This window comes from Sciurus vulgaris, assembly GCF_902686455.1.
Source record: "Sciurus vulgaris genome assembly, chromosome: 10".
NCBI lineage: Eukaryota > Metazoa > Chordata > Mammalia > Rodentia > Sciuridae > Sciurus > Sciurus vulgaris.
Window position 1 is genome coordinate 2225937 of NC_136470.1, and position 25197 is coordinate 2251133.

The 25197-nt window shown below is 48.5% G+C and overlaps 1 protein-coding gene and 1 long non-coding RNA gene across 2 annotated transcripts in view; one reads left to right on the forward strand and one right to left on the reverse strand.

Annotated features, from left to right (window-relative positions):
- The first annotated feature begins 1074 nt into the window (after window positions 1–1074).
- Window positions 1075–5648, forward strand: LOC306670766. The gene is made up of 3 exons (XR_013766494.1): window positions 1075–1267; window positions 4233–5187; window positions 5300–5648. It is a non-coding gene; the product is annotated as an uncharacterized lncRNA (long non-coding RNA).
- An 8534-nt stretch (window positions 5649–14182) lies between these two features.
- RRP1B (ribosomal RNA processing 1B) overlaps window positions 14183–25197 on the reverse strand; it is a 35564-nt gene continuing 24549 nt past the window's right edge. Inside the window, exons 15-16 of the mRNA XM_079155709.1 lie at window positions 15724–15787; window positions 14183–14874 (exon numbers count right to left, since the gene is read on the reverse strand). Of these exons, the coding sequence (XP_079011835.1) occupies window positions 14681–14874; window positions 15724–15787 (258 nt within the window). The 3' untranslated portion in view covers window positions 14183–14680. The remainder of the gene's footprint in view (window positions 14875–15723; window positions 15788–25197) is intronic.

The following is a 25197-nucleotide window of genomic DNA, read 5'->3' on the forward strand; positions in this document are numbered from 1 at the left end:
TATCAATGCATTATAGTTGTGCATAAACAATGGTGGAGTTTGTTGTTACATACATGCACACAACTTAATAATGTAATTTGGCCAATATCTCTCCCCAGTAACAGCATGACTTTAAGAAAAGACAGTGTGGGCCACTAAGCGAGAACTTTAGACCCTCAAGGGACCTGTTGGGGGAAATTATTCACCGAGAAAGAAAAGAATAGTGAGGGAATTCTTTACATGGAATTCTTCCATGGAAACCTTCAGATTTTTCTCCCATCAAACTGAAAGTCAGTGGTGGTCACGCTGTGATCCCAGAGGCTCTGGATGTTGGGGCGGGAGGATCACAAACTCATAGCAAGCCTTAGCAATTTAGTGAGCGCCTCAGGAACTTAGCTCAAAATAAAAGATTAAAAGGATTGCGGAATGAGGTAGCTCAGTAGGAAATTACCCCTAGGTTCAATCCCTAGTACAAAACAAAACAAACACATAAAAAAACCTGAAATGAAATTTTGCTATACTGATGGTTTGGGGTTCACTCTGCAGCAATTGATGTTTTTCTTACTATCCATTGTACCTCACAAAGAGAAGCTTAGCACGGCATCATCATCAGCATTAGGCACTTTTTTTTTTTTTTTTTTTTTTTTTTGAGTGCTAGGAATTGACCCCAGGGCTGTGTGCATGCTAGGCAAGGGCTCCACCACTGAGCCATATCCCCAATCCTCAGGCATCGTGTTTTTAAAGAATCTTTGAAAACTGGCTAATAAAAAACACAGGAGCCAGGCACAACTGTGCACACTTGTAAACCCAGTGACTTGGGAGGCTGAGGCAGGAGGATCAGAAGTTCAAATCCAGCCTCAGCAACTTAGCAAGCCTTAAGTAACCTAGCAAGACCCCATCTCAAAATAAAATATTTAAAAAGGGCTGGGGATGTGGCTCAGTGGTTAAGTGCCCTTAGGTTCAACCCCCTGTACAAAAAACAAAACAGAAAACAAATTTTATATATAAACTTATGTAAATAGGTTTTTTTTGGAAGTTAAATATGAAAATAAAAGGTATTAAACTGGTTGTAGAAGTTGGATGTTAGAGGTTGAGGGTCTGTGCTTTGGGAAGCCTGACACTGCTTTTCTGTCCCAGGTCACCTGAACCTGACTGTGCAGTGGCAGAGGATGCTTAGGGCCTCTCATGGACACACCCCCAGTTGGCAACTACAATGTGTGTCCTGCCCAAGATGACCCACAGCCAGGGAGCCACTTCCAGACCTTACTAAAGACCGCACGTACCCAAAGTGAGTCCCTTAGTCCTCCGGCACCTCGTCTGGGAGTCAAGGGCAATGACAGCATCCCTCCTACAGAGTTCTTGTAGGATTGACGTGAGATGGAGTGGCACACATGCTGAGTGCTGGCCGTTGACTAAACCAGCTTGTCCCACTGATTTGCAGCTTGTGGGTTGTCCTGCCTCCACCATCTCTGCTGTGCCAGGCTGGTGTCATCACTCCGAAAGTGCTGAATGCATGATGGGTGGATGCAGGGTGGGTGGATGGGTGGATGCAGGGTGGATGGGTGGATGCAGGGTGGATGGGTGGGTGGATGCAGGATGGGTGGATGCAGGGTGGATGGACGGATGGATGCAGGATGAGTGGACGGGTGGATGCAGGATGGGTGGATGCAGGGTGGATGGACGGATGGATGCAGGATGAGTGGACGGGTGGATGCAGGATGGGTGGATGGGTGGATGCAGGGTGGATGGACGGATGGATGCAGAATGGGCAGATGGATGGATGGATGCAGGATGGGTGGATGGGTAGATGCAGGATGGGTGGATGCAGGATGGGTGGATGGGTGGATGCAGGGTGGACGGATGGATGGATGCAGGATGGGTGGATGGGTGGATGCAGGGTGGACGGATGGATGGATGCAGGGTGGATGGATGGATGGATGCAGGATGGGTGGATGGGTGGATGCAGGGTGGATGGGTGGGTGGATGCAGGATGGTGGACGGATGGATGGATGCAGGGTGGGTGGATGGGTGGATGCAGGATGGGTGGATGGGTGGATGCAGGGTGGATGGGTGGGTGGATGCAGGATGGTGGACGGATGGATGGATGCAGGGTGGGTGGATGGGTGGATGCAGGATGGGTGGATGGGTGGATGCAGGGTGGATGGGTGGGTGGATGCAGGATGGTGGACGGATGGATGGATGCAGAATGGGCGGATGGGTGGGTGGATGCAGGGTGGGTGGATGGGTGGATGCAGGGTGGATGGGTGGGTGGATGCAGGGTGGATGCAGGGTGGATGGGTGGGTGGATGCAGGGTGGATGGGTGGGTGGATGCAGGGTGGGTGGATGGGTGGATGCAGGGTGGATGGGTGGGTGGATGCAGGGTGGGTGGATGGGTGGATGCAGGGTGGATGGGTGGGTGGATGCAGGGTGGATGGGTGGGTGGATGCAGGATGGTGGACGGATGGATGGATGCAGAATGGGCGGATGGGTGGGTGGATGCAGGATGGGTGGATGGGTGGATGCAGGATGGGCGGATGGATGGGTGGATGCAGGATGGGTAAATGGGTGGATGGGTGAATACAGGGTGGATGGATGGGTACAGGATGGATGGATGCTGGGTAGGTGGGAAGGTGGTGGATAAATTGGTCAACTACTTTCAAAAGGGTAGTTCCTCAAAAAAATAAGCAGAATTTCCATACCATCTAACAACACCACTTCTGGGCTATGCTCAAAAAAACCCAGAATAGATATTCACACACCCATGTTCAGAGCAGCATTATTCATAAGAGCTGAAAGGTGGAAGCAGCCCAAGTGTGCCAAGTGTGCATCAGCAGAGGAATGGATAACATATGAGGCAAGGGTTGATCTCCACCCTCCTGCCTGGGCTGAGAATTAAACTGGCATAGGCAGAATAAGAGAAAGGCATATAGGTTTATGGAATTCGAGTGTTGCCGGGCACAAGAGCCTTCACAGGGAAATGAAGATCCAAAGTCCGAGTTGCAGCTGGACTCTTCCGTGCACACCAAGTGTGAACACGTGAGAAGGCCGAGGGCTTGGCTGGGTGGCAGCTGGGGATGAGGGCTGGTCTGACTGGGTTGGCTTGCGCAGGTGCCCCAGCTCTGGCTTCTGCCCCTGGTGAGGGGGTGCCACTGTCCTGGGGTGGGCAGGATGTTCTTCCAGGAGAATACCACCTTCTGTTTTTAATGATCAGAACTAAGGTCAGAGTGATCTTTCTACATCTGCTGTTTGTCAAATGCCTTTAACTCAAGGCAGAGTGCAGAGCAGGCATTTCCGAGTGCTATGTTCTGAATTCCTCCAAGAAGTAAATCTGGCCTATTTGTACAATGGACTTCCTCCCCCTCCCCATTTTTGTCCAGGGGATAGAACCCAGGGCTTTACCACTGAGCCACAACCCCAGACCTTTTTTGCATTTTATTTAGAGATAGGGTCATATTGGGTTGTTTAGGGCCTTGGTAAGTTGCTGAGGCTTTGAACTTGTGATTGTGTTGTGCCTCAGCCTCTGGAGCTGCCCCAGACCTTTTAATTTCCTATTTTGACACCGGTATCACTAGGTTGCTTAGGGTCTCACTAAAGTGCTGAGACTGGTTTCAGATTTGATATCCTCCTTTTTGGGGTGCAGGGAAGGGTGGGTATTGGGAATTTAACCCAGGGACAGTTTACCACTGGGCCACATCCCCAGTCCTCTTGTTTGTTTTGAGACAGGGTCTCACTAAGTTGCCGAGGGTTTGGCTGAATTGCTGAGGCTGGCCTTGGATTTACGATCCTCGTCTCACCTCTGGGAGTCACTGGGATTCTAAGTATTTACCACTGTGCCCAGATTAACAATGGACTATAATTATTCAGCCTTAAAAGCAAAGGAAAACCCAGGCCTGGTGGAGCAGGCCTGTAGTCCCAGCCACTTGGGAGGCTAAGGCAGGAGGATCACAAGTTCAAGGGTAGCCTGGGAAATTCAGCGAGATCCTGTCTCAAGAACAAAACAAAATGAAATGTTGACGCCTGCTGCAAAATGGGCCAGTCATAGCAGGACAGTCTCTAGGATCCAGTTAGACAAGGGTCCTAAAGCAGTCACCTTCATGGAGACGGGGGGGTGGGGGGGGGAGAGCGCAGGGTTTCCGTTTTGCAGGATGAAGTTCTGGAGAGGACAGTGGTGGCCCCTGTACAAGGACGCAGCTGAACCCGTCTCGCTGCCTGTGCACCTGACTTGACTAAGAAGTCACGTTTTGTTGTACAGAGTTTCACCAGCTGCCAGAACATCAGATGTGATGACCCCGAATACCCCACACTCTGAGAGCGTGTGTATCAGGTCAGTCAAAATAAACACAAGCGACGGCCCAGGAAGGCTGCAAAGGCACTGCGAAGGAGACGGGTGTGGGGAGTGGCTAGCGTGCGGCCCCTCCAGGCCTGGGTGGGCCTTGGCTGGTGAGCAGGAACAGGATGCACAGCCCTCCTGCCAGGGACCTGACCCTCCCGCTGGCCGGGCGTCTGAGGACCGGCCCTGGCGTCGGGGTGGCCTGGCCACCTTCTGTATGAAGTCGAGTCTGCTCCTCAGGGCTGCCGATGGAAGGCCCTGGGAAGGGGGCTCCACTGCCGCACCCCAAGACCTTCTCCAGAGCTTCCCTCCCCAGCGTCTCACCCTCCCTCTCCTCCCTGCTCCCTGCGCTCTACAGTCGGACCCCCTGCCTTCGGCTTTCTTCCTGTCGAGTGTCCCGCCCTGTCCTATAGTCCAGCTGGGCAGGTGCTGGACACAGGGCCCAGACAGGTGGACAGGTGGACAGGTGGGAGCCACGTCCTGGGCAGGGCACCTTCACTGACACTAGATGGAATCAGTTGAGGCACAAAGCTCCAAGCAGCGCCCGAGGGACTCAGGGTGACCTCAATGCGCAGCTCTGTGGTAGGAAAGGCGCGGGCAGTGGGTGGAGAGTCCTCGACCGAAGAGGCCCCCACACTCCAGGTCTGAAACAACTCGGGCCAACAACTTCTTCCCAGAGAAAACTGAAGCCAGTCCCAGAAGGTGGTGCATCGTAGGGTTCCAGTCCTAAAAACGCCCAGAACGGGCAAAGCCACAGGCCAGTGGCCGCTAGGGTGTGAAGAAGAAATTGCTGATGTGGACGTGGTTAGGGGAGGAGCAGGGCTGAATGAATCCTAGAATCAGACACTGGTGATGGACGCATAACCCCATGAATAAGGCAAGAAGCTTTGAACTGTACATTTTAGATGCCTGAACTTTGTGATATGTGAAGTATATTTCAATGAAGCTCTTTCACAGTATTTATTTTTACTTTATTTTATTTATTTCAGGGGTGCTCTACTACTGGGCTACATTTCCATCTCTTTTTATTTTTTATTTTGAGACAGGGTCTTGCTAAGTTGCCGAGGCTGACCTCAAACTTGTGATCCTCCTGCCTCGGCCTCCAGAGTTGCTGGGATTACAGGCATGTGCCACCACATCCAGTTAGATACAGAAGTCTAGGCTGGTAGCTTTTTTCTTTCAAACACATTGAATATTTTACTTCACTCTCTTCTTGCATGGTGGATGTCAAAGGACAAAATCACAATGATATAGTTTAAGTACCTTATTTGACTTTCTTTTCAATGAGCTGAGCAGAGGAGCCTGGCTTCACTGACAGAAGGATGAAGGAAGCAGAGGCAGATGCAATGGTGGTGCACACCTGTGGACAGAGGAGGCGCCCATCAATAATGGTGAGGCGCGCGTGGACAGGGGAGGGGATGAGGGAAGGAGGAAATCCCAGGAACCATAAGAACAGACTCCCAGCTCTGGGGCCCCTTCTGGAGAAGTCTGTATCTTTGTATCTCTGTATGTCTGTCTCTTTTCAATAAACCTACTTATTTCTTGCTATCTCTGTGTCCTGTTTTTCAATTCTTTGCTGAATGGAGACAAAGAACCCAGCCTCCTAGAAGGTAACTGTTAGGTCCTCAGGCCAAAGTAACTCCATTTTGAAAATCAGCACCGGCCCACCCAGGCATGGCCTTCCTGGTAGGCCCACCCTGAAAGACTCCCTAACTACCAAAACCACAGCAAAGACATCAAGTAACAGTCACAGGGCCACATGGGTGACTTTTAGCTACTCCATTGTGCATGACTGTATAGTTTTTATAGAAGCTTTTTCCAGCAGGGGGCTACTCCTTGCAGAGGGGCAGCCTGGCAAAAACCTTTGCTTGAATGCAGAGCTGTGTCTCCTGTGGATATTTGCGCCAGCCACCCTAACAGTAACAACGATCCATCGCCAGCCTGCTTTGTCCCATCTAATGACCAGCAACAGGCGTTCCAAGGATCAGCTGGCCGTCCTGGTGTGCAAGCAGGCCAGCACTTTCAGCAGATGGCACCAGTTCGCCCAGTTCCCAGTGTGCCCTGGGCCACTTCCATGCTTCCTGTTCCTGCTAGGTTACTTGGAGGGATGGGTTGTTTCAGGGGCAGGTCTTATCTTCCTCCTTTAAGGACAACGTGCAACTACTTGCTTAGAGGCATGAAGCCTGGGAGTCCCCCAGATGCCAGCCTCCCCTGCCTGCCTCTAGGCTCCTCTGTGCACCATAGCAGCAGCTGTGGGCTCAAGGGCTCCCTCATGAGTTTCCTTTATTCTGTTTTTTATTTGTGGTGCTGGGATGGAACTAGCCTCGCACATGCTGGCAAGCACTCTCTGAGTTATGCCCCAGAAGTTTTTATTTGATTTTGAGACTGCATCTTGCTAGGTTGCTGAGGCTAGCCTTGAACTTGTGATCTTCCTGCCTCTCAATGTGTATTTTTTGAACAAAGTGGGCTTTAAGCATAAGTCAGGAATTTCTTGGTGCTAAACCAGAGGAACCGTTCTACTTAACAATGAAGAAAAACTGCATCTTCTGGAGCTAACAGAGGTGCTTTCCTGAGGAGTCCTGAATGTGTGTCCCCAAATCGGTATGTTCAAATTCACACCCAAGGTAATGGCATCAAGAAGTAGTGGGAACCTCAAGGGATTAGGGCTCTTGTAGGAGGTCCTCACCCCTCTACTGCCATCTATGAACCGGAGGTAGTCCTGACCACTGACCCTACAGGACCTTGACTGTGGACTTTAGCCTTCAGAACGAGGAGAAATGAATTTCTGTTGTGGTACATCATGCAGTTCTTAGTTTGTTGTTTGTTTGTTTTTTACTGGGGATTAAACCCAGGGATGCAGGGTTGGAGTTGTGGCTCAGTGGTAGAGCACTTGCCTGGCATGTGTGAGGCCCTGGGTTCAATCCTCAGCACCACATTTGAATAAATAAATAAATACATAAATAAATACATAAAATAAAAGATCCGTTGACAATAAAAAACAAAACCAAAACCAAAACAAAACAAAAACCCAGGGATGCTCCATCACTGGCTCTATTTTGAGACAGGGTCTCACTAAGTAGCTTAGGGCCTACCTGAGTTGTTAAGGCTGGCCTCCAACTTGCCGTCCTCCTGTCTCTGCCTCCTGAGATGCTGGGATCACAGGTGTGGCACTTGTGCCCGGCAGTTTATCACCTTTTGTTAAAGCAGCCCCAACAGGTAGAGACGTCTCCCAAATACCCTGCCTCCAAGCACCATTCCTTTGGCGTGAGGTTTCAATATGAATTTGGTCTGTAGGACTCTGTGGTGGTTCTGGGTATTAGAGCTGGTGCAGAACCAGGGAGGGACCTCCTGGCCAAAGGACCCCCGAGAACATGTTGCTGGTCAGGGTGACAGCCTGCGCTTTGGGAGCCGAGGTGAGATGGGTGTTTTGGTCAGGGTGTGTGTGTGGGTTGAGGCTATGCGGAGGCCGGTAGGGGCAGCAGTGCTGAGGCACAGGATGGGGACTTGGTTCAGCATGCTGAGCGAGCGCTCACAGAACACCCTAGTCCTGTCCCTACCCCAAGCCCCATTCCCTGTAGCATCCTTAGGTCAAGTTACCTGCTCGCTCGTTGTGTTAAACAGCATAGCCAGCAACCGCTTGTGCACTCGTGCCTGGGGTACCCTCAGTAAGGAAGTCAACCGCTTGTGCACTCGTGCCTGGGGTACCCTCAGTAAGGAAGTCAACCGCTTGTGCACTCGTGCCTGGGGTACCCTCAGTAAGGAAGTCAACCGCTTGTGCACTCGTGCCTGGGGTACCCTCAGTAAGGAAGTCAACCGCTTGTGCACTCGTGCCTGGGGTACCCTCAGCAAGGAAGTCAACCGCTTGTGCACTCGTGCCTGGGGTACCCTCAGTAAGGAAGTCAACCGCTTGTGCACTCGTGCCTGGGGTACCCTCAGCAAGGAAGTCAACCGCTTGTGCACTCGTGCCTGGGGTACCCTCAGCAAGGAAGTCAACCGCTTGTGCACTCGTGCCTGGGGTACCCTCAGCAAGGAAGTCAACCGCTTGTGCACTCGTGCCTGGGGTACTCTCAGCAAGGAAGTCAACCGCTTGTGCACTCGTGCCTGGGGTACTCTCAGCAAGGAAGTCAACCGCTTGTGCACTCGTGCCTGGGGTACTCTCAGCAAGGAAGTCAACTGCTTGTGCACTCGTGCCTGGGGTACTCTCAGTAAGGAGGTCAATTGCTGAGGCGACCACAGGAGTGTCAGGTGGCTGCCTCTTCAGAGTCGTGGAATGTGAATTATCTGCCAGGTCAGCACCACTGCCAGATTGGTGCCACTCAGTTGAAGGGGCTGCTGAAAGAGACTGGAGCTGCTCACGGCCGTTTGGGTGCATCTGCAACTTTTATTCTTAAAACTGGAGGTTGAGAAATAATTGTAGGATTTAAAGATCAGTCACAAGGCAATGACTAATACCAGCAAGAATTGCAGCAGTTTTTAGACTGGGTTTAGAAAGGCAGCGAGCCCAGGAACAAAAGGCAAGTTCAAAGCTCTGGGGGAGCGGCCAACCACTGCAGAATGCAGGTGGCCCAGCCCCTCTCAGTCCCTCTTCTGCTAAGTTCAGGGGCATGCCAAGGAAGCACGTGGCCTGCCAGGAAGTGGGTGTGGCTGCCATCAGCCTGCTTTGGCCCCTCCAGTTCCACATGGAGGGCCAGCCCAGGCTCCCAGCTTCAGTCCACCCTGAGGCCCCTGGCTGCCCTTTCCTACAGCCAGGTGGCCCTCCTGAGCTGCTGTTCACTTGCCAGTGGCTTCTGTGTGACCCCTGGAGACAGTACCTCCCTGGTGCTCTCCCCCTCAGGGGAGCCCGAGGGCCGACTCTGAAGCAGCTCTCCTTCTAGAAGCCTCTTGATTCCTAGAGAAAGGCACTACGTGCAAGCAGGTGGTCCCACTAAACGCCCGGGAGGCCAGGGAGGTCAGTCGCCCGTCAGCCAGCCACCACCCCAGTCCCCAGCTCTTCTCTGAGGGAGAGCAGGTGGCCTGTGAAAACGTTGTGGAGCGGAAAACATGGCGGCAGGGAGGCAGACACTCTGGGGCCCGTGTCCTCCTTCCCCTCTTTCTCCCACTCTGGCTGGGTCCCTCCTTCCCCCGTTAACCAGAATCTCAGAGGAGTCTCAAGTTCAGCTGCTCCTCTAGCCTATGGCCATGTCCACTTGCTACTGTCCTCCCCGTTCTGTGGGAGCCTGCTAACCCAACGTGGCCTCCAGCAGTCCCTGAATCGTTCCACAGGACAAAGCCAGGACGCTCTGTGTGGCCACACGACCTCTAGGCCCTGAGCCCCACCTGCATCCTGTGGTGTCTCCACCTTTGCCTTTGCCATGGTGGTTCCTCTGCTGAGGTCCCCACTTTAGCTTGTTCTTGGGCAAGCTCTTCTCCCCTTTTCTCAGTCCTGGGGGCTGAACATAGGGGTGCTCTAGCCCTTTAAAAACAATTTTTAGGCTGGGCCTCACTAAATTGCTGAGGCTGGCCTCGAACTGCCTCAGTGTCTTGAGTTGCTGGAATCACAGGGATGCACCGCTGTGCCCAGCTTCCCTCTGTCTTCAGGTGGTCAATATCAAGTGTGGCTACAGCACTGGGAGAGGACTGGTCCTGGGTGACATGTCACTGGTGTAATGTGCATGCTAGTGTGGACTGTGGGAAAAAACCCTGCAAAATACCTCGTAATGCTTTGTACTGATTACATGTTCAAATGACATTTTGGATTTATTGGGGTAAATAAAATATATTATTAAATTTTTTTCCCGATTTCTTTTTCACTAAGCTGCCCAGGCTGGTTAGAATCCCTGAGCTCATGAAGGCCTCACGCCTCAGCCTCCCAGTGCTGGCGCTACAGATGCAGGTCACGCGCCTGGCTTCTCTCTCCTCCCTCTTATTTTATTCTATTCTATTTACTTTTTGCTACCTGGGCTTGAACCCAGGGGCGCCTAACCACAGAACATCCCTAGCCCTTTTAATTTAATTTTTTAGTTTGAGATAGGGTCTTGCCAAGTTGCTTAGGCTGGTTTTGCACTTGTGATCCTCCTGCCTCAGCCTCCTGAGGTGCTGGGATCGTGGGTCTGCACCACCACGCCCGGCGTGTATCACTAGAGTGGACAGCAAGCGGGGCTTGCCTTGAGCTGCTGGGCTCTGCTGGTCTACTTCCATCTCGGTGCACCTCTACTCCTGGGCCCTGAGCACCATCCTCCCCGCCTGTATTCTAGGTACTTGCCAGAGCCAGGGGAGCCCTTGATCTGCACCCCCTTCTGCCGGGGTGGCTGTGGTTCACTGCAGCAGGCGGGTCTTGCCTCCATCTGGCGCTGTCACGCGTGAGGGTGATGTGGGATCTCTGCGGGAGCCGGGCCTTCCGCCTGGGAGATGCTACCCTTCCTGAGCCCCTCTGGCTCTGATGGAAGATCAGGTCACAGCACTGTCCTGGCTCTAGCAAGGAAACAAACCTAAGTTCAGTTACTTTTCTGTATTTAGCATTGTGTTCTTAAACAAAACTTTGGCTTGGCTTGTTTCATTTATAGAAAAGTGATATTTAGTTGTGGAGTTGGTAAGATAATGAAGTTTATTCCAGAGCTCTGTTCATTCTCTGAGCAAGCCAATCACATGTCTACTGCCTGTTGTGTTGTGAATTTACCAACCCCTGAGGTCTAGGTGGTCCACAGCTCTTGGCCAGACCAATGACAGTGTGTCCTTGAGAAACTGTAGGACCTCCAGGGTGAAGAGGAATGTGCCTCAACCGCGTGAGAAGGCTCCTCAGATTGTGTCCAAGCAGAACACGCTGGCCAGCGACGCCTGTGCTCTCTGGATCTGAGTCCTGGTGCTGGGTGGGAGATCATCCTTTCCAAGAACTGAAAATCAAAGCCTTCACTGGGCCAGCTGGAGAGTCAGGCAACCCCCCATCATTCCACAGCATGGCCTGCCTCCGTGCAGGGGCCTTGGGCTTCCAGGACTTCTCCTGCTGGGGTCCCTCGGACACAGTAGAAAGTCAGAAGCCCTGCTGGACTATCCCTGGGGCAAGTGGAGTCACTGGGGCACCATGGCCAAGGTTAGACACTTTGCAAGTGCCCAGTCATGAGGGAAAGTAGGTGGGTGCTCAGGGACAAGACAAGTCATTGAAGGTGATCTGTGGTTCTGGAGACAGCAGGGAAAGTTGAGTGTGAACTGTGAGTGAACGCAAGATCTACTTCCTCAGGCTGCAGAGAGGTCACTCTGGTGCCTGCAGTTACGTCCACATTTACTCCGAGCTCAGTCCAAAAGAAAAGACAGTCAGGCACAGTGGCCATGCCTGTAATCCTAGTGACTTGGGAGGCTGAGGCAAGAGGACCGCAAGTTTGAATCTAGCCTCCACAACTTAGGGAGACTCTATTTCAAAATAAAAAATAAAAAGGACTAGGGATGTGACTCAGGGGTAAAGTGCCCTGGGTTCAGCCTCCAGTACAACAAAACAAAACAGGATAAACACAACACAGGGTGCGGGTACCGGCTCTTGGCAGAGGGAGGGTGTGCGGATGACTGTTGCTCTCCTCCTCTGTATGCCCAGAAGCTGAGGCTACAAGGACAAGTTTCTTTAGCTTGGCCCTCGGGGGCACACAGTCAAAGAAAACCTGCTGCAGCTGCATGTGTACCGTGTGCAGTGCTGGGGAGGGACTCGGGGCTCGTGGGTTTCCAGCCACACTCAGTCTGACTCAGTGCAGGCTTACCCACGCCCACCTGGGCGGGGGGCCCGGTGCTCAGCCGCAGGCCTCTGGACCCGCACCCTCCAGTGCTGCCATCCCGGGGGATGCTGGGCGAGATGAGGTGGGCCTGGAGGCCAACAGTCAAAATCAGATACAAACCTGAAGGCAAAGACATATCCTTTTAATGAAAACGGGCTGTGACGAGCACTGACGGACCTCGAAGACACCAGCAGAACCTGCCTGCGAAGCGTCCTTGCCAGCGGTCAGTAATTCAGAGGAAGCAGGCAAAACCAAGACATCCCACCTTCATCGACTTCCCAACAATAGCAATCGCTTCCATGTTTTCCTCATACTCAGTTTTGTGCTTTTATCTAAGAAGTTAGAAAGCATAATAAATCTGCAAGTCTGATACCAAATTGTACGAAATTGTCCAGACCTATGAAGGAGGGGCAAGAGGGCCACTTTAGAAAGCACTGCTGCTGTGACCTCCAGCACTCCTTTATATTTTCCATCTGTGGACTTCCAAGGCGTCCTTGGCAATTTTACCTACGAAAATAACATGCATCAAACAAACTGGCATTCTAAGCACACTTTTAAAATGTGACATATTCTTACTGTGTGGTACAGGCAATGAAAGACACAAAAAAGCTTTTGTTCCTCCTTGTCAAAATGTAGGCTTTAAAATAAGCCACAGGAAGCCTATCTGGCCAGCACGCATGATGGAGTCAAAGCCCCACGACGTACATAGCCCCAGGGGTATGACTCTGGTGGTGCGCTCAGGGTGGACAGGCACGTGGACATGCGGGGAAGGCGTGGTGGGGCTGCAGAACACCAGCGGAACCCCTGCCTGGTTGGCTCAACATCTTTGGCTCCTATGACCCACGGGCCACACAACCTGTCTCAAAAGCTGAGAACTGTTAGAAAAATAATTTGACCAAGGATAGTGAACATTCTAAGTGAAAAGTTGAATGCATTTGCTCCCTTAAACCTCATGGTCTGCTACGCTGGTTTTGGCTCTGGCTGTGACCTCATTGGTGCTCCTGGAAACCATGCGGCCACAACCCCCTCACGCTGCGTGCGAGGGTCTCACCACAAGGCTACTTAACCAACTGCAATGAAGCTCTACAGTACTGTAAAGCGGGCTCTGTTCTAGAACAGGCTCTCTGCCTGGGGCAGGGGGCAGGCGGCAGGCGCTGGCCCAGCCGTGCCCTCAACATCCCTGAGGCAGCCACTCTCCTGGGCAGCACCTCCCAAGCCCAGGCCCGAGAAGCAGACGTTCCAGACATGGCAGTGGACACCTGTGTACTGTCCCAGGACTGCTCAATCATCCAGAGGACTCCTGAGCACCTCCTAGTTCAGCAAGTGACACAGGACAAAGAGACAGGCAGTCAAGGTCAACCTATGGGATTCACAGGTGAAGTCACACCTTGATTTTGAAGTGAACAAACAGGTCGGACCAGTTCTGGAACCGGAGGGGGCCTCCCTGCTGCTCCAAGCCACAGCCAGGCCCACCAAAGTAGCTGGGAATCCTGTTGAGGAGCCACAGTAGAGAAGGGGACTGGCCAGGGTCGTGGTGAAAAATGGGGGCTACTGCGGCAGGTGGGGAGAGGGGCAGGGGGTCATCTGAGGTCCCTGGGGCAGAGAGCAGGTAGGTGGGCAGCCCACCCACCCACACCCTGCTTTTCATCCAGGACTTAGGAGTGCATAAAACCACGGGGAAAGCCGGGCCTCAGAACATTCATTTCCAAGAGGCCACTGTCCTCCATCTCTCAGGCTCGTGGTGGATTCCTGAAGATCATGCAGTAACTCAACCAAATGCCTTCCTGGAACTGCCCTCTTAGGAGACCTTTATAAAGCCTGTAAGCCAGAGCGCCCTGTCTAGAAGCAGGCAGCAAAGAGCAAGCACGTGCTCAGGTCTTCCTGGTGGCCTGCTTCCAGCCTTTGCAGAAGCTTGGGCTCCAGACACTGCCTGTGCCTCGAGGGACGATTAACCTAAGGTGGCAGTTGGCTCTGGGTGCAGGGTCACACAGGTCCTGGGAAGAGTGGGTCTGCAACCTTCACAGAGGGGCTCAGTGCGGTTGGGGTTCTGGGTGGGAGCTGAGGAGCTGGCCCTCTCTAGAAGACATGTGGGACTTGCTGTCAAGGTAGGAAGCCAGTGGACCAGGCAGGCTGCCCCGAGGGCCACACCTCTGCTGACCACAGGAAGAAGAGCCCTGGTGTTGCTGACTTGGTTTGGAGACTCATCCCCTCAGGCTGCTAGATGCCCACAGGACATGGGAATGAAGTCCACATGCTTTTCAAAGAAAACAGCGAGACTGAAAGTAACCAAAAGCAACCTGGCACAGTGGACGGTGACAGGCACCAAGGTTCTGAGAAACGCAGGCTGGCCACAGTGCTTCCTGTGGGAGAGGGAGGGACACGTGGTTGTAGTTCCTATGTGGCGGCAGCCCCTGAGGGCAGAGTGGATTCTGGAGAGCTGGAGCAGGCAAGCAGCAAACGCCTAACCAAGGCCCCGGCCCCCGCATGAGCCATGGGCAAGCTGCGGCTCACCCCAGGACCAGGACACGTGACAGGACGTATGGGATTTATAAAATGATAAAAAAGTCCGTATTTTCAAAGATATAATTTATAGAATATTCTGTACAAAAGCAGTCTTTAGAAGGGACTCTGCTCTCAGAAGAAGTCCATAGCTGTTGGCCTTCTCTTTGGAGCTGTGGCCAGTGGCTTCTTGGTTGCCAGGGGAGTGCTGGCAGGAGAGCTGGTGGGGGTCTTCAGCACTCCGTGGAGGGGCTTCTGCTCAGGGTTGAAGGCCACTCGGGACGGGCCTGTGGGGCTGACCAGGATACTCTTGTCCGTCTTCTTGAACTCTGTCCCAGAGGAAGGTTAGGTCAGGTTAACCAGGTGCCCTAGGCTGCCAGGGGCATCTTTCTGCAGGCCCTGAGAACGCACAGGCAGCCAGGCTGCTGCACCTGCAGTGTGGGGATAACACGGAGGGCGCCAGGCAGCTGCCACGGGGAGCTCTCGGGGAGGCGGCTGGAATGCTGGGCAGCAGGCACCTCCCAGCTGCAGACAAGGCTAGGTCTCTCAGCCACTGTCACACAGGCAGGCACACACATTTGTGGCCCCCAGAGGTGGGTCTTTTCATTCTTTCTTTGGGTACTGGGAATTGAACCCAGAGGTGCCTTACCACTGAGCTACATCCCCAGTCCGTTTATTTTTATTTCGGGTCTAAGTTGCCCAGGCTGGACTGGAACTTGTGATTCTCCTGCATCTGAGCAGCAGGGATGACAGGTGTTGTGAGCCACTGTGCCCAGCGTACGATCAACTTTTTAAAGCCTGGGTTCTGGGGCAGTGCAGCTCAGCAGGGAGCACTTGCCCAGCATTAGGCCGGACTCCCGCCTAGTAGTGCAAGAACACCACACAAAACTTTGCTTTTGAAGCCAGCAAGGTAGAGCTGTCCTTCCTCCTGCTCCCAGTCCGAGCAGGACACCTGTAGCCAGCCTCTCACCTTACCCTCGCCCTAGCACCTGGCAGCCCTGGAGGTGAGGGGCTCACAGTGGGTGCTGGCAAGGGTGAGGAGGGGCCTCCACCTCAGCCCTCAACCCCAAATTTTCCAGGGCCCATGGAAGCTGCCCTGCCTGCCTCAAGGGGACCCTGAGCTAGCTCCAGCTGCACGATGCCAGGAGGAACATCTGCAAAAGGAAGCCCCGACTTACCTGCAGTGGTGTTTCTGTTCAACCCAAAGGTGACTTTTTTGGTGCTGCTGGGTGTTCTGTTCAGCTGCAGAAGAACAAAAGCAACGTGCTGTGGCAGGTGCTGGCTCCTATCTGAGCTCTCTGGGGCTTGCCCAGGAGGGAGGCCCCAGTCTCTGCAGAGGCCAGAGGGCCAGTAGCACAAGGGTGAGGAGGGGCCTCCACCTCAACGTCTGCTCTGTGTCCATGAGACCCCGCTACCAGACATCCTGGCTGGTACCACTCTCTACCAGCACACAGCCTGCCCAGCTGGAGGCCAGGCAGCCCTGCAGATGCCACGGGTAGTCACCTGCTCAGTCCTTCCCAGTGAAGGAAGTTGAACAAGGTCAGGATGTCTGAAGACTACAGGATATGTGCTTATGACCCTGCTCGTTTTGTTCCAGAGTTTGTAAGTTTAATCTGCAGATGATATAAACTCAATAGAATCAAACTCCATGGGCAACTTCCACGCAGGAGGAATTCAGTTCATCAAAATTAACTGTATTTGGTAAAAACCATCCTGAGATGCCTGCTGGAGGCTTGAAACTCATTGTCAGGGGCTATTTGGTCTAGGATTGCATAGTGTCTGAATTGGGCACTGCTAATATGGATCTCCCCATAAAGAAAGGGTTTTGGAAACCTATAGGGCCACTATAAGCCTATAGGGAGAAATCTGCAATACCCCAGATCTGCAGCCCTAGAGGGGAAGATACATGAACAACATGAAAAAACAAGGGAAGAAAATGATTCACACAAACCTAGATTCTATAGTAATAGAATCCAATGACAGTATGTTAGAAGAAATGTCAGAAAAGGACTTCATATTATACATGATTAGGATGATTCGCGAAGCAAAGGATGAGATAAGAGAGCAAATGCAGGCAATGAATGATAATACCAATAAGCTGAAAGAGCACCTGCAGGAAGCAAAAGATCATTTCAACAAAGAGATAGAGATTCTCAAAAAAAAAAAAAAAAAAAAGCCAAAAAACAAAAAACAAACGGAAATCCTTGAAATGAAGGAGACAATAAACCAAATAAAAGCTCAATGGAAAGCATCACCAACAGACTAAACCACTTGGAAGACAGAACCTCAGACAATGAAGACAAAATATTTAATCTCAAAATACAGTTGCCCAAACAGAGAAGATGGTAAGAAATCATGAACAGAATCTCCAAGAACTACGGGACACCATGAAAAGACCAAATTTAAGAATTACTGGAATTGAGGAAGGCACAGAGATACAAACCAAAGGAATGAACAACCTATTCAATGAAATAATTTCAGAAAATTTCCCAAGCCTGAAGAATGAAATGGAAAATCAAATACAAGAGGCTTACAGAACACCAAATGCACAGAATCACAACAGATCCACACCAAGGCACATCATAATGAAAATGCCTAACATTCAAAATAAAGATAGGATTTTGAAGGCCGTGAGAGAAAAACATCAGATTACATATAGGGGGAGACCAATACAGATAGCAGCCGACTTCTCAGCCCAGACTCTAAAAGTTAGAAGGGCCTGGACCAACATATTTCAAGCTCTGAAAGAACATGGTTGCCAACCAAGAATCCTATACCCAGCAAAACTAACCTTCAGATTTGAAGATGAAATAAAATCCTTCCATGATAGACAAAAGTTAAAAGAATTTACAAATAGAAAGCCTGCACTACAGAATGTTCTCAACAAAATATTCCATGAGGAGGAAATGAAAACAAACAATGGAGGTCAGCAAAGGGAGAAACTACCTTAGAGAAAAACCACTCAAAGGAGAGAAACCAAGCCAACTTAAAACCAAAAATAAGCCAAATGACTGGGAATACAAATCATATCTCAATACCAACCTGAACGTTAATGGCCTAAACTCATCAATCAAATGACACAGATTGGCAGAATGAATTAAAAAGAAAGACCCAACGATATGCTGCCTGCAAGAGACTCATCTCATAGAAAAAGACATCCACAGACTAAAGGTGAAAGGATGGGAAAAAACCTACCATGTGCATGGACTCAGTAAAAAAGCAGGGGTTTCCATCCTCATATCAGATAAAGTGGACTTCAAGCCAAAGTTAGTCAGAAGGGATAAAGAAGGACATTTCATACTGCTTAAGGGAACCATAAATCAGGAAGACGTAACGATAGTAAATATTTATGCCCCAAACAATGGTGTATCCCTGTACATCAAACAAATCCTTCTCAATTTCAGGAATCACATAGACCACAACACAGTAATTCTGGGTGACTTTAACATATCGCTGTCACCACTAGATAGATCTTCCAAACAAAATCCAACCAAAGAAACCATAGAACTCAATAACACAATCAATAACCTAGACTTAATAGAAATATATAGAATATTCCATCCATCAACGAGCGGATTCACTTTCTTCTCAGCAGCACATGGAACCTTCTCGAAAATAGACCATATGTTATGCCACAAAGCAGCCCTAGGAAATGCAAAAAATAGAGATACTGCCTTGTGTTCTATCAGATCATAATGGACTGAGAATAGAAATCAATGACAAAATAAAAAACAGAAAGTACTCCAACACCTGGAGACTAAATAATATGCTACTGAATGAAACATGGATAACAAAAAACATCAGGGAGGATATTAAAAAATTCTTAAGAGGTCAATGAGAACAATGATACAATATATCAAATTCTCTGGGACACTATGAAAGTGGTACTAAGAGGAAAATTCATTGCATGGAGCGCATTCCAGAAAAGAATGAAAAGCCAACAACTAAATGACCTAACATTACAGCTCAAAGCCCTAGAAAAAGAAGAACAGAAAAATAGCAAAAGTAGCAGAAGACAGGAAATAACTAAAATCAGAGCTGAAATCAATGAAATTGAAACAAAAGAAACAATTCAAAAAGTTGACAAAACAAAAAGTTGGTTCTTTGAGAAAGTAAACAAAATAGACAAACACTTAGCCACACTAACAAAGAGAAGGAGAGAGAAGACTCACAACACATTACTAAAATTTGTGATGCAAAAGGAAATATCACAACAGACACCACTGAGATACAGAACATAATGAGAAGCTACTTTGAAAATCTGTATTCCAACAAAATAGAAAGTACTGAAGACATTGACAAATTTCTAGAGACATATGCTCCTCCCAAACTGAACCAGGAGGATGGTGGGGGCTGTGCCATGTTGATCACATTGGCAGCGAGGAGGTTAATTGACATAAGCACACTCAGGTGATTTTATCGTCCACGCACACAATGTATGCGCATGTGTTCTCAAGCACTCCTAATTGTGCCTGATCTTTGCGTAAGAGGCGTGGCCCTGCTCTCCGCCTCCTGGAGGTGATATAAGCTTAGGCGGAGCGAGACAGAGACGCAGCAGCCATTAGCAGAAAAGCAGTAGAAAAAGCAGCTACACGCACGGAAGCAGCAAAACACACGCAACAGCAGCCAGAAGAAAGGAAACACGCGCGGCAGCAGCAAGTAGGGGCAGCGGCGGAAGGCAGATTGCAGAGCGGAGAACTGAGACGCATCACTAACCACCTTAGGTAGACATACCCTTAAGTTCACAGGATGCAGGACACACCAGTAAGGAATCAGCAGACCTTAAGTGAGGCGTAGCAAGTCTCTCTTCCTCTAAGCTCTAAGCAAAGCCTGTCCTCTCAAAGTCTCTCTTAAGCAAAGTCTCTCTTTCTCTCTGATAAGCAAAGTCTCTCCCTCTCTCCTCTCAAAGTAAACCTCATTTCCTCTATCCTCTATAAACAAACAAGCAAGAAAGCAGTGCACTAAAGAGAAAGATAGAAGTGCCTCAGTTTCCACTCCACCACCCATAAGACCCGTGCAAGTTGTTGCTGCAGGCGGTGACAAATATCCACGGATTTTGTACCGCAAAGAGCCAGCGACAGGAGGACATACACAATTTAAACAGATCAATATCAAGCAATGAAATAGAAGAAGCCATTAAAAACCTACCATCCAAGAAAAGCCCAGGACCAGACGGATTCTCAGCCAAATTCTACAAGACCTTCCAAGAAGAACTCATTCCAATACCTCTCAAAGTATTCCAGGAAATAGAAAAGGAGGGAACCCTACCGAACTCATTCTATGAGCTAATATCCACCCTCATACCCAAACCAGGCAAATACACATCAAGGAAAGAAAATTTTAGACCAATATCCTTGATGAATATAGATGCAAAGATCCTTAACAAAATATTGGCAAACCGTATCAAAAAACATATAAGAAAATTGTGTACACGATCAAGGGGATTCATCCCTGGAATGCAAGGGTGGTTTAACATCCGTAAATCAATAAACTGACCCAGAGCTGCAGGCGGTTGCCAGAGGAGACGCCGCGCGGCGAGCTGTTTGGAATCAGAACGACGCTTCTGAACACCGGGGCCTGCCTGAGGCAAGGAGGAAGAGGAGCGGCCGCTTGGATTCGGGGTGACTACACGGGAACTACATGGCGGTTGCCAGAGAAGGGGCTGCGTGGCGAGCTGTTTGGACTCTGACCACTTCTGAACCCCGGGGCCTGCCCGGAGGAGTAGGAGAAGGAGGAGAAGGAGCGCGGCGGGTCCTTTGGACTCGCAGTGACTGCATTAGCGCTCCAGGCGGCTGCTCAGAGAAGGCGAAGTGGTGAGTTTGTTTGGTCTTAAAGTGACAGCTCCTGAACACAGGGGGGCTGCCTGGAGGAGAAGCGTGGTGGGACGCTTGGTCTTGAGGGGCCACACCAGAGCTCCGGGCGGTGCCCAGAGGACCCGTGCAGCGGGTCACGTGGATTCAGAGCCACTCAGAGGGACTGCTCCTGAACACCTGGGGGGTTATCTGGAGAAGGAGGAAGAACGGGGAGGGTCACTTCGACTCGGAGTGATTGATTGCCCCGGGCTACGGGTGGTTGGTGGGAGGAGGAGGCACGAAGTGAGTTTCTTGGACTCCTAGTGACCGCACCGGCATACTGGGCGGCTGTCTGGAGGAAGAGGCCTGTGGCGGGTCTCTGGGACTCAGAGCGATTGTTCGGGGCCACAGGTGGCTGCTCAGAGGAGGGGCCACGCAGCCAGGCGATTAGGTGCAGAACAGGGTCCCAGGATCTAGGAGGCTTCTGGGTGGAAGAGCCGCACAGAGACAGGCTTAGGGCGGAGCGAAGGTTCCAGGCCTATGGGCAAATTCTCTGAGGAGGGGCAGCCTAAGGAGATTCATCTGCGAAGGGTGAGGCTCCCAGGCCCAGGAGGTAGGGCCGGGCCCCTGGAAACTTTTGCAGAGGAAGGCAGCCCAGCCCAGGCAGTAGCTGTAAATGAGGGGAACCTCTAGGAGGAAACTGACCAGCGAGACCTCCCCACTGGGTGAGTCTTCCCTGCCTGGTGAGGTTTCCCCACAAGGACGGTAAAACCAGAGACACAGGCCCAAACAGGCCTTGCCTCAGCCCACAGCCTAGGTCCCCTTTGGATGACCATTGGTCAACAAGTGGAGGCACCTCTGCCCACTAGCAGGGAATATACCCCACCTGAAGGCCACCACTCCTAGAGAGGCAGCTTCCTTGTGGAGCACCGCATTATCAACCTCCTCCAAGACTTCAGCCTACTGAAGGCTAAGAGGGGATATATATAGAAATCTTCAGGGTCATTGTAAATCAACAGAGGAAATCTGCAATATCTCAGCGGTCCACTGATATCTGAACAACATGAGAAAACAAGGAAAGAAAATGCTGCAAACAAATCTAGATGTTACATCAATAAAACCCAATGACAGCATGGCAGAAGAAATGACAGAAAAGGAGTTCAGAATGTACATAATTAAAATGATCAGAGAAGCAAACGAGGAGATGAAAGAGCAAATGCAAGCATTGAATGATGAGATGAAAGAGCAAATGCAAGCATTGATTGATCGCACCAATCGACAGTTAAAAGAGCAAATACAGGAAGCAAAAGATCATTTCAATAAAGAGTTAGAGATATTGAAAAAAAACAAACAGAAATTCTTGACATGAAGGAAACAATAAACCAAATTAAGAACTCCATAGAAAGCATATCCAATAGGATAGAACACCTGGAAGACAGAACCTCAGACATTGAAGACAAAATATTTAACCTTGAAAACAAAGCTGAACAAACAGAGAAGATGGTAAGAAATCATGAACAGAATCTACAAGAACTATGGGATATCATGAAAAGGCCAAATTTAAGAATTATTGGGATTGAGGAAGGCCTAGAGAAACAAGCCAAAGAATGAACAACCTATTCAATGAAATAATATCAGAAAATTTCCCAAATCTGAAGAATGAAATGGAAAATCAAGTTCAAGAGGCTTACAGGACTCCAAATACACAAAATTACAACAGACCCACACCAAGGCACATTATAATGAAAATACCTAACATACAAAATAAAGACAGAATTTTAAAGGCTGTGAGAGAAAAGAACCAAATTACATTCAGGGGGAAACCAATACGCATATCAGCAGATTTTTCAATCCAGACCCTAAAGCTAGAAGGTCCTGGAACAACATTTTTCAAGCCCTGAAAGAAAATGGATGCCAACCAAGAATCTTATACCCAGCAAAACTTACCTTCAAATTTGACGATGAAATAAAATCCTTCCATGATAAACAAAAGCTAAAAGAATTTACAAAAAGAAAGCCAGCATTACAGAACATTCTCAACAAAATATTCCATGAGGAAGAGATGAAAAACAAACAAGCAAATCAGCAAAGGGAGGAATTATCCTAAAGGAATTGTCAAATAAAGGAGGAAACAAGTTGTGTCAAACAAATAAATAAACAAAATTTTAAAAATGAACCAAATGACCGGGAAACCCAAATCATTTCTCTATAATAACCCTGAATGTTAATGGCCTGAATTCATCAATCAAAGACATAGACTGGCAGACTGGATTAAAAAGAAAGATCCAACAATATGTTGCCTGCAAGAGACTCACCTCATAGAAAAAGATACCCATAGATTAAAGGTGAAAGGATGGGGAAAAACATACCATGCACATGGACTCAGCAAAAAAGCTGGAGTATCCATCCTCATTTCCGATAATGTGGACTTCAAGCCAAAGTTAGTCAGAAGGGATAAAGAAGGTCATTTCATACTGCTTAAGGGAAGCATAAATCAGCAAGATATAACAATCATAAACATCTATGCCCCAAACAGTGGCTCATCCATGTATGTCAAACAAATCCTTCTCAATTTCAGAAACCAAATAGACCACAACACAATAATACTAGGTGATTTTAACACGCCGCTCTCACCACTGGACAGATCTTCCAGACAAAAATTGAGCAAAGAAAACCATAGATCTCAACAACACAATCAATAATTTAGACTTAACGGACATTTATAGAATATTCCATCTAACCAAGAGTGAATACACTTTCTTCTCAGCAGCACATGGATCCTTCTCTAAATAGACCATATATTATGCACAAAGCTAATGTTAGCAAATACAAGAGATAGAGACACTAGCATGTATTCTATCAGATCATAATGGATTGAAGTTAGAAATAAATGAAAGAGTAAAACACAGGAAACTATTCCAACATCTGGAGATTAAACAATATGCTATTATATGATGAATGGATAACAGAAGATATTAGGAAGGAAATTAAAAAATTCTTAGAGGTAAATGAGAACAAAGAAACATCATATCAAAATCTCTGGGACACTATGAAAGCAGTACTTAGAGGGAAATTTATTTCATGGAGCGCATTTAATAAAAGAAGTAAAACTCAACAAATAAACAACCTAACACTACAGCTCAAAGCCTTAGAAAAAGAAGAATAGAACAGCACCAAAAGTAGTAGAAGACAGGAAATAGTTAAACTCAGAGCTGAAATCAATGAAATTGAAACAAAAGAAACAATACAAAAAATTGACAAAATAAATAGTTGGTTCTTCGAAAAAATAAACAAAATTGATAAACCTTTAGCCACACTAACAAAGAGAAGACGAGAGAAAACCCAAATCACTAAAATTCGGAATGAACAAGGAAATATCACAACAGACAGGATGGAAATACAAAACATAATTAGAAGCTATTTTGAAAATCTATACTCCAACAAAATAGAAAATTTCGAAGACATCAACAGGTTTCTAGAGACATATGAATTGCCTAAACTGAACGAGGAGGACATACACCATTTAAATAGACCAATTTCAAGTACTGAAATAGAAGAAGTCATCAAAAGCCTACCAACAAAGAAAAGTCCGGGACCAGATGGGTTCTCAGCCGAGTTCTACAAAACCTTTAAGGAAGAGCTCATTCCAATACTTCTCAAAGTATTCCATAAAATAGAAGAGGAGGGAACCCTCCCAAACTCATTCTATGAAGCCAATATCACACTGATACCTAAACCAGACAGAGACTCATCAAGGAAAGAAAATTTCAGACCAATATCCTTAATGAACATCGACGCAAAAATTCTCAACAAAATTTTAGCAAATCGCATACAAAAACATATTAAAAAGATAGTGCACCATGATCAAGTGGGTTTCATCCCAGGGATGCAAGGTTGGTTCAACATCAGGAAATCAATAAACGTAATTCACCATATTAATAGACTTAAAGTCAAGAATCACATGATTATTTCAATAGATGCAGAAAAAGCATTTGATAAAATACAGCACCCCTTCATGCTCAAAACACTAGAAAAAATAGGGATAGTGGGAACATTCCTTAATATTGTAAAGGCCATTTATGCTAAGCCCATGGCTAATATCATTCTAAATGGTGAAAAACTGAAAGCATTCCCCCTAAAAACTGGAACAAGGCAGGGATGCCCTCTTTCACCACTTCTATTCAACATCGTTCTTGAGACTCTGGCCAGAGCAATTAGACAAACCAAAGAAATTAAAGGGATACGAATTGGAAAAGAAGAACTCAAACTATCCCTGTTCGCTGATGACATGATTATATATTTAGAGGAACCTGGAAATTCCACCAGAAAACTCTTAGAACTCATAAGTGATTTCAGTAAAGTAGCAGGTTACAAGATCAATGCCCATAAATCCAACGCATTTTTATACATAAGTGATGAATCTTCAGAAAGAGAAATTAGGAAAACTACCCCTTTCACAATAGCCTCGAAAAAAAATAAAATACTTGGGAATCAATCTCACAAAAGAGGTGAAAGACCTCTACAATGAGAACTATACAACACTAAAGAAAGAAATTAAAGAACACCTTAGAAGATGGAAAGATCTTCCATGTTCTTGGATAGGAAGAATTAATATTGTCAAAATGGCCATACTACCTAAAGTGCTATACAGATTCAATGCAATTCCAATTAAAATCCCAATGACGTACCTTACAGAAATAGAGCAGGCAATTATGAAATTCATCAGGAAGAATAAGAAACCCAGAATAGCTAAAGCAATCCTTAGCAGGAAGAGTGAAACAGGGGGTATTGCAATACCAGATCTTCAACTCTACTACAAAGCAATAGTAACAAAAACGGCATGGTATTGGTACCAAAATA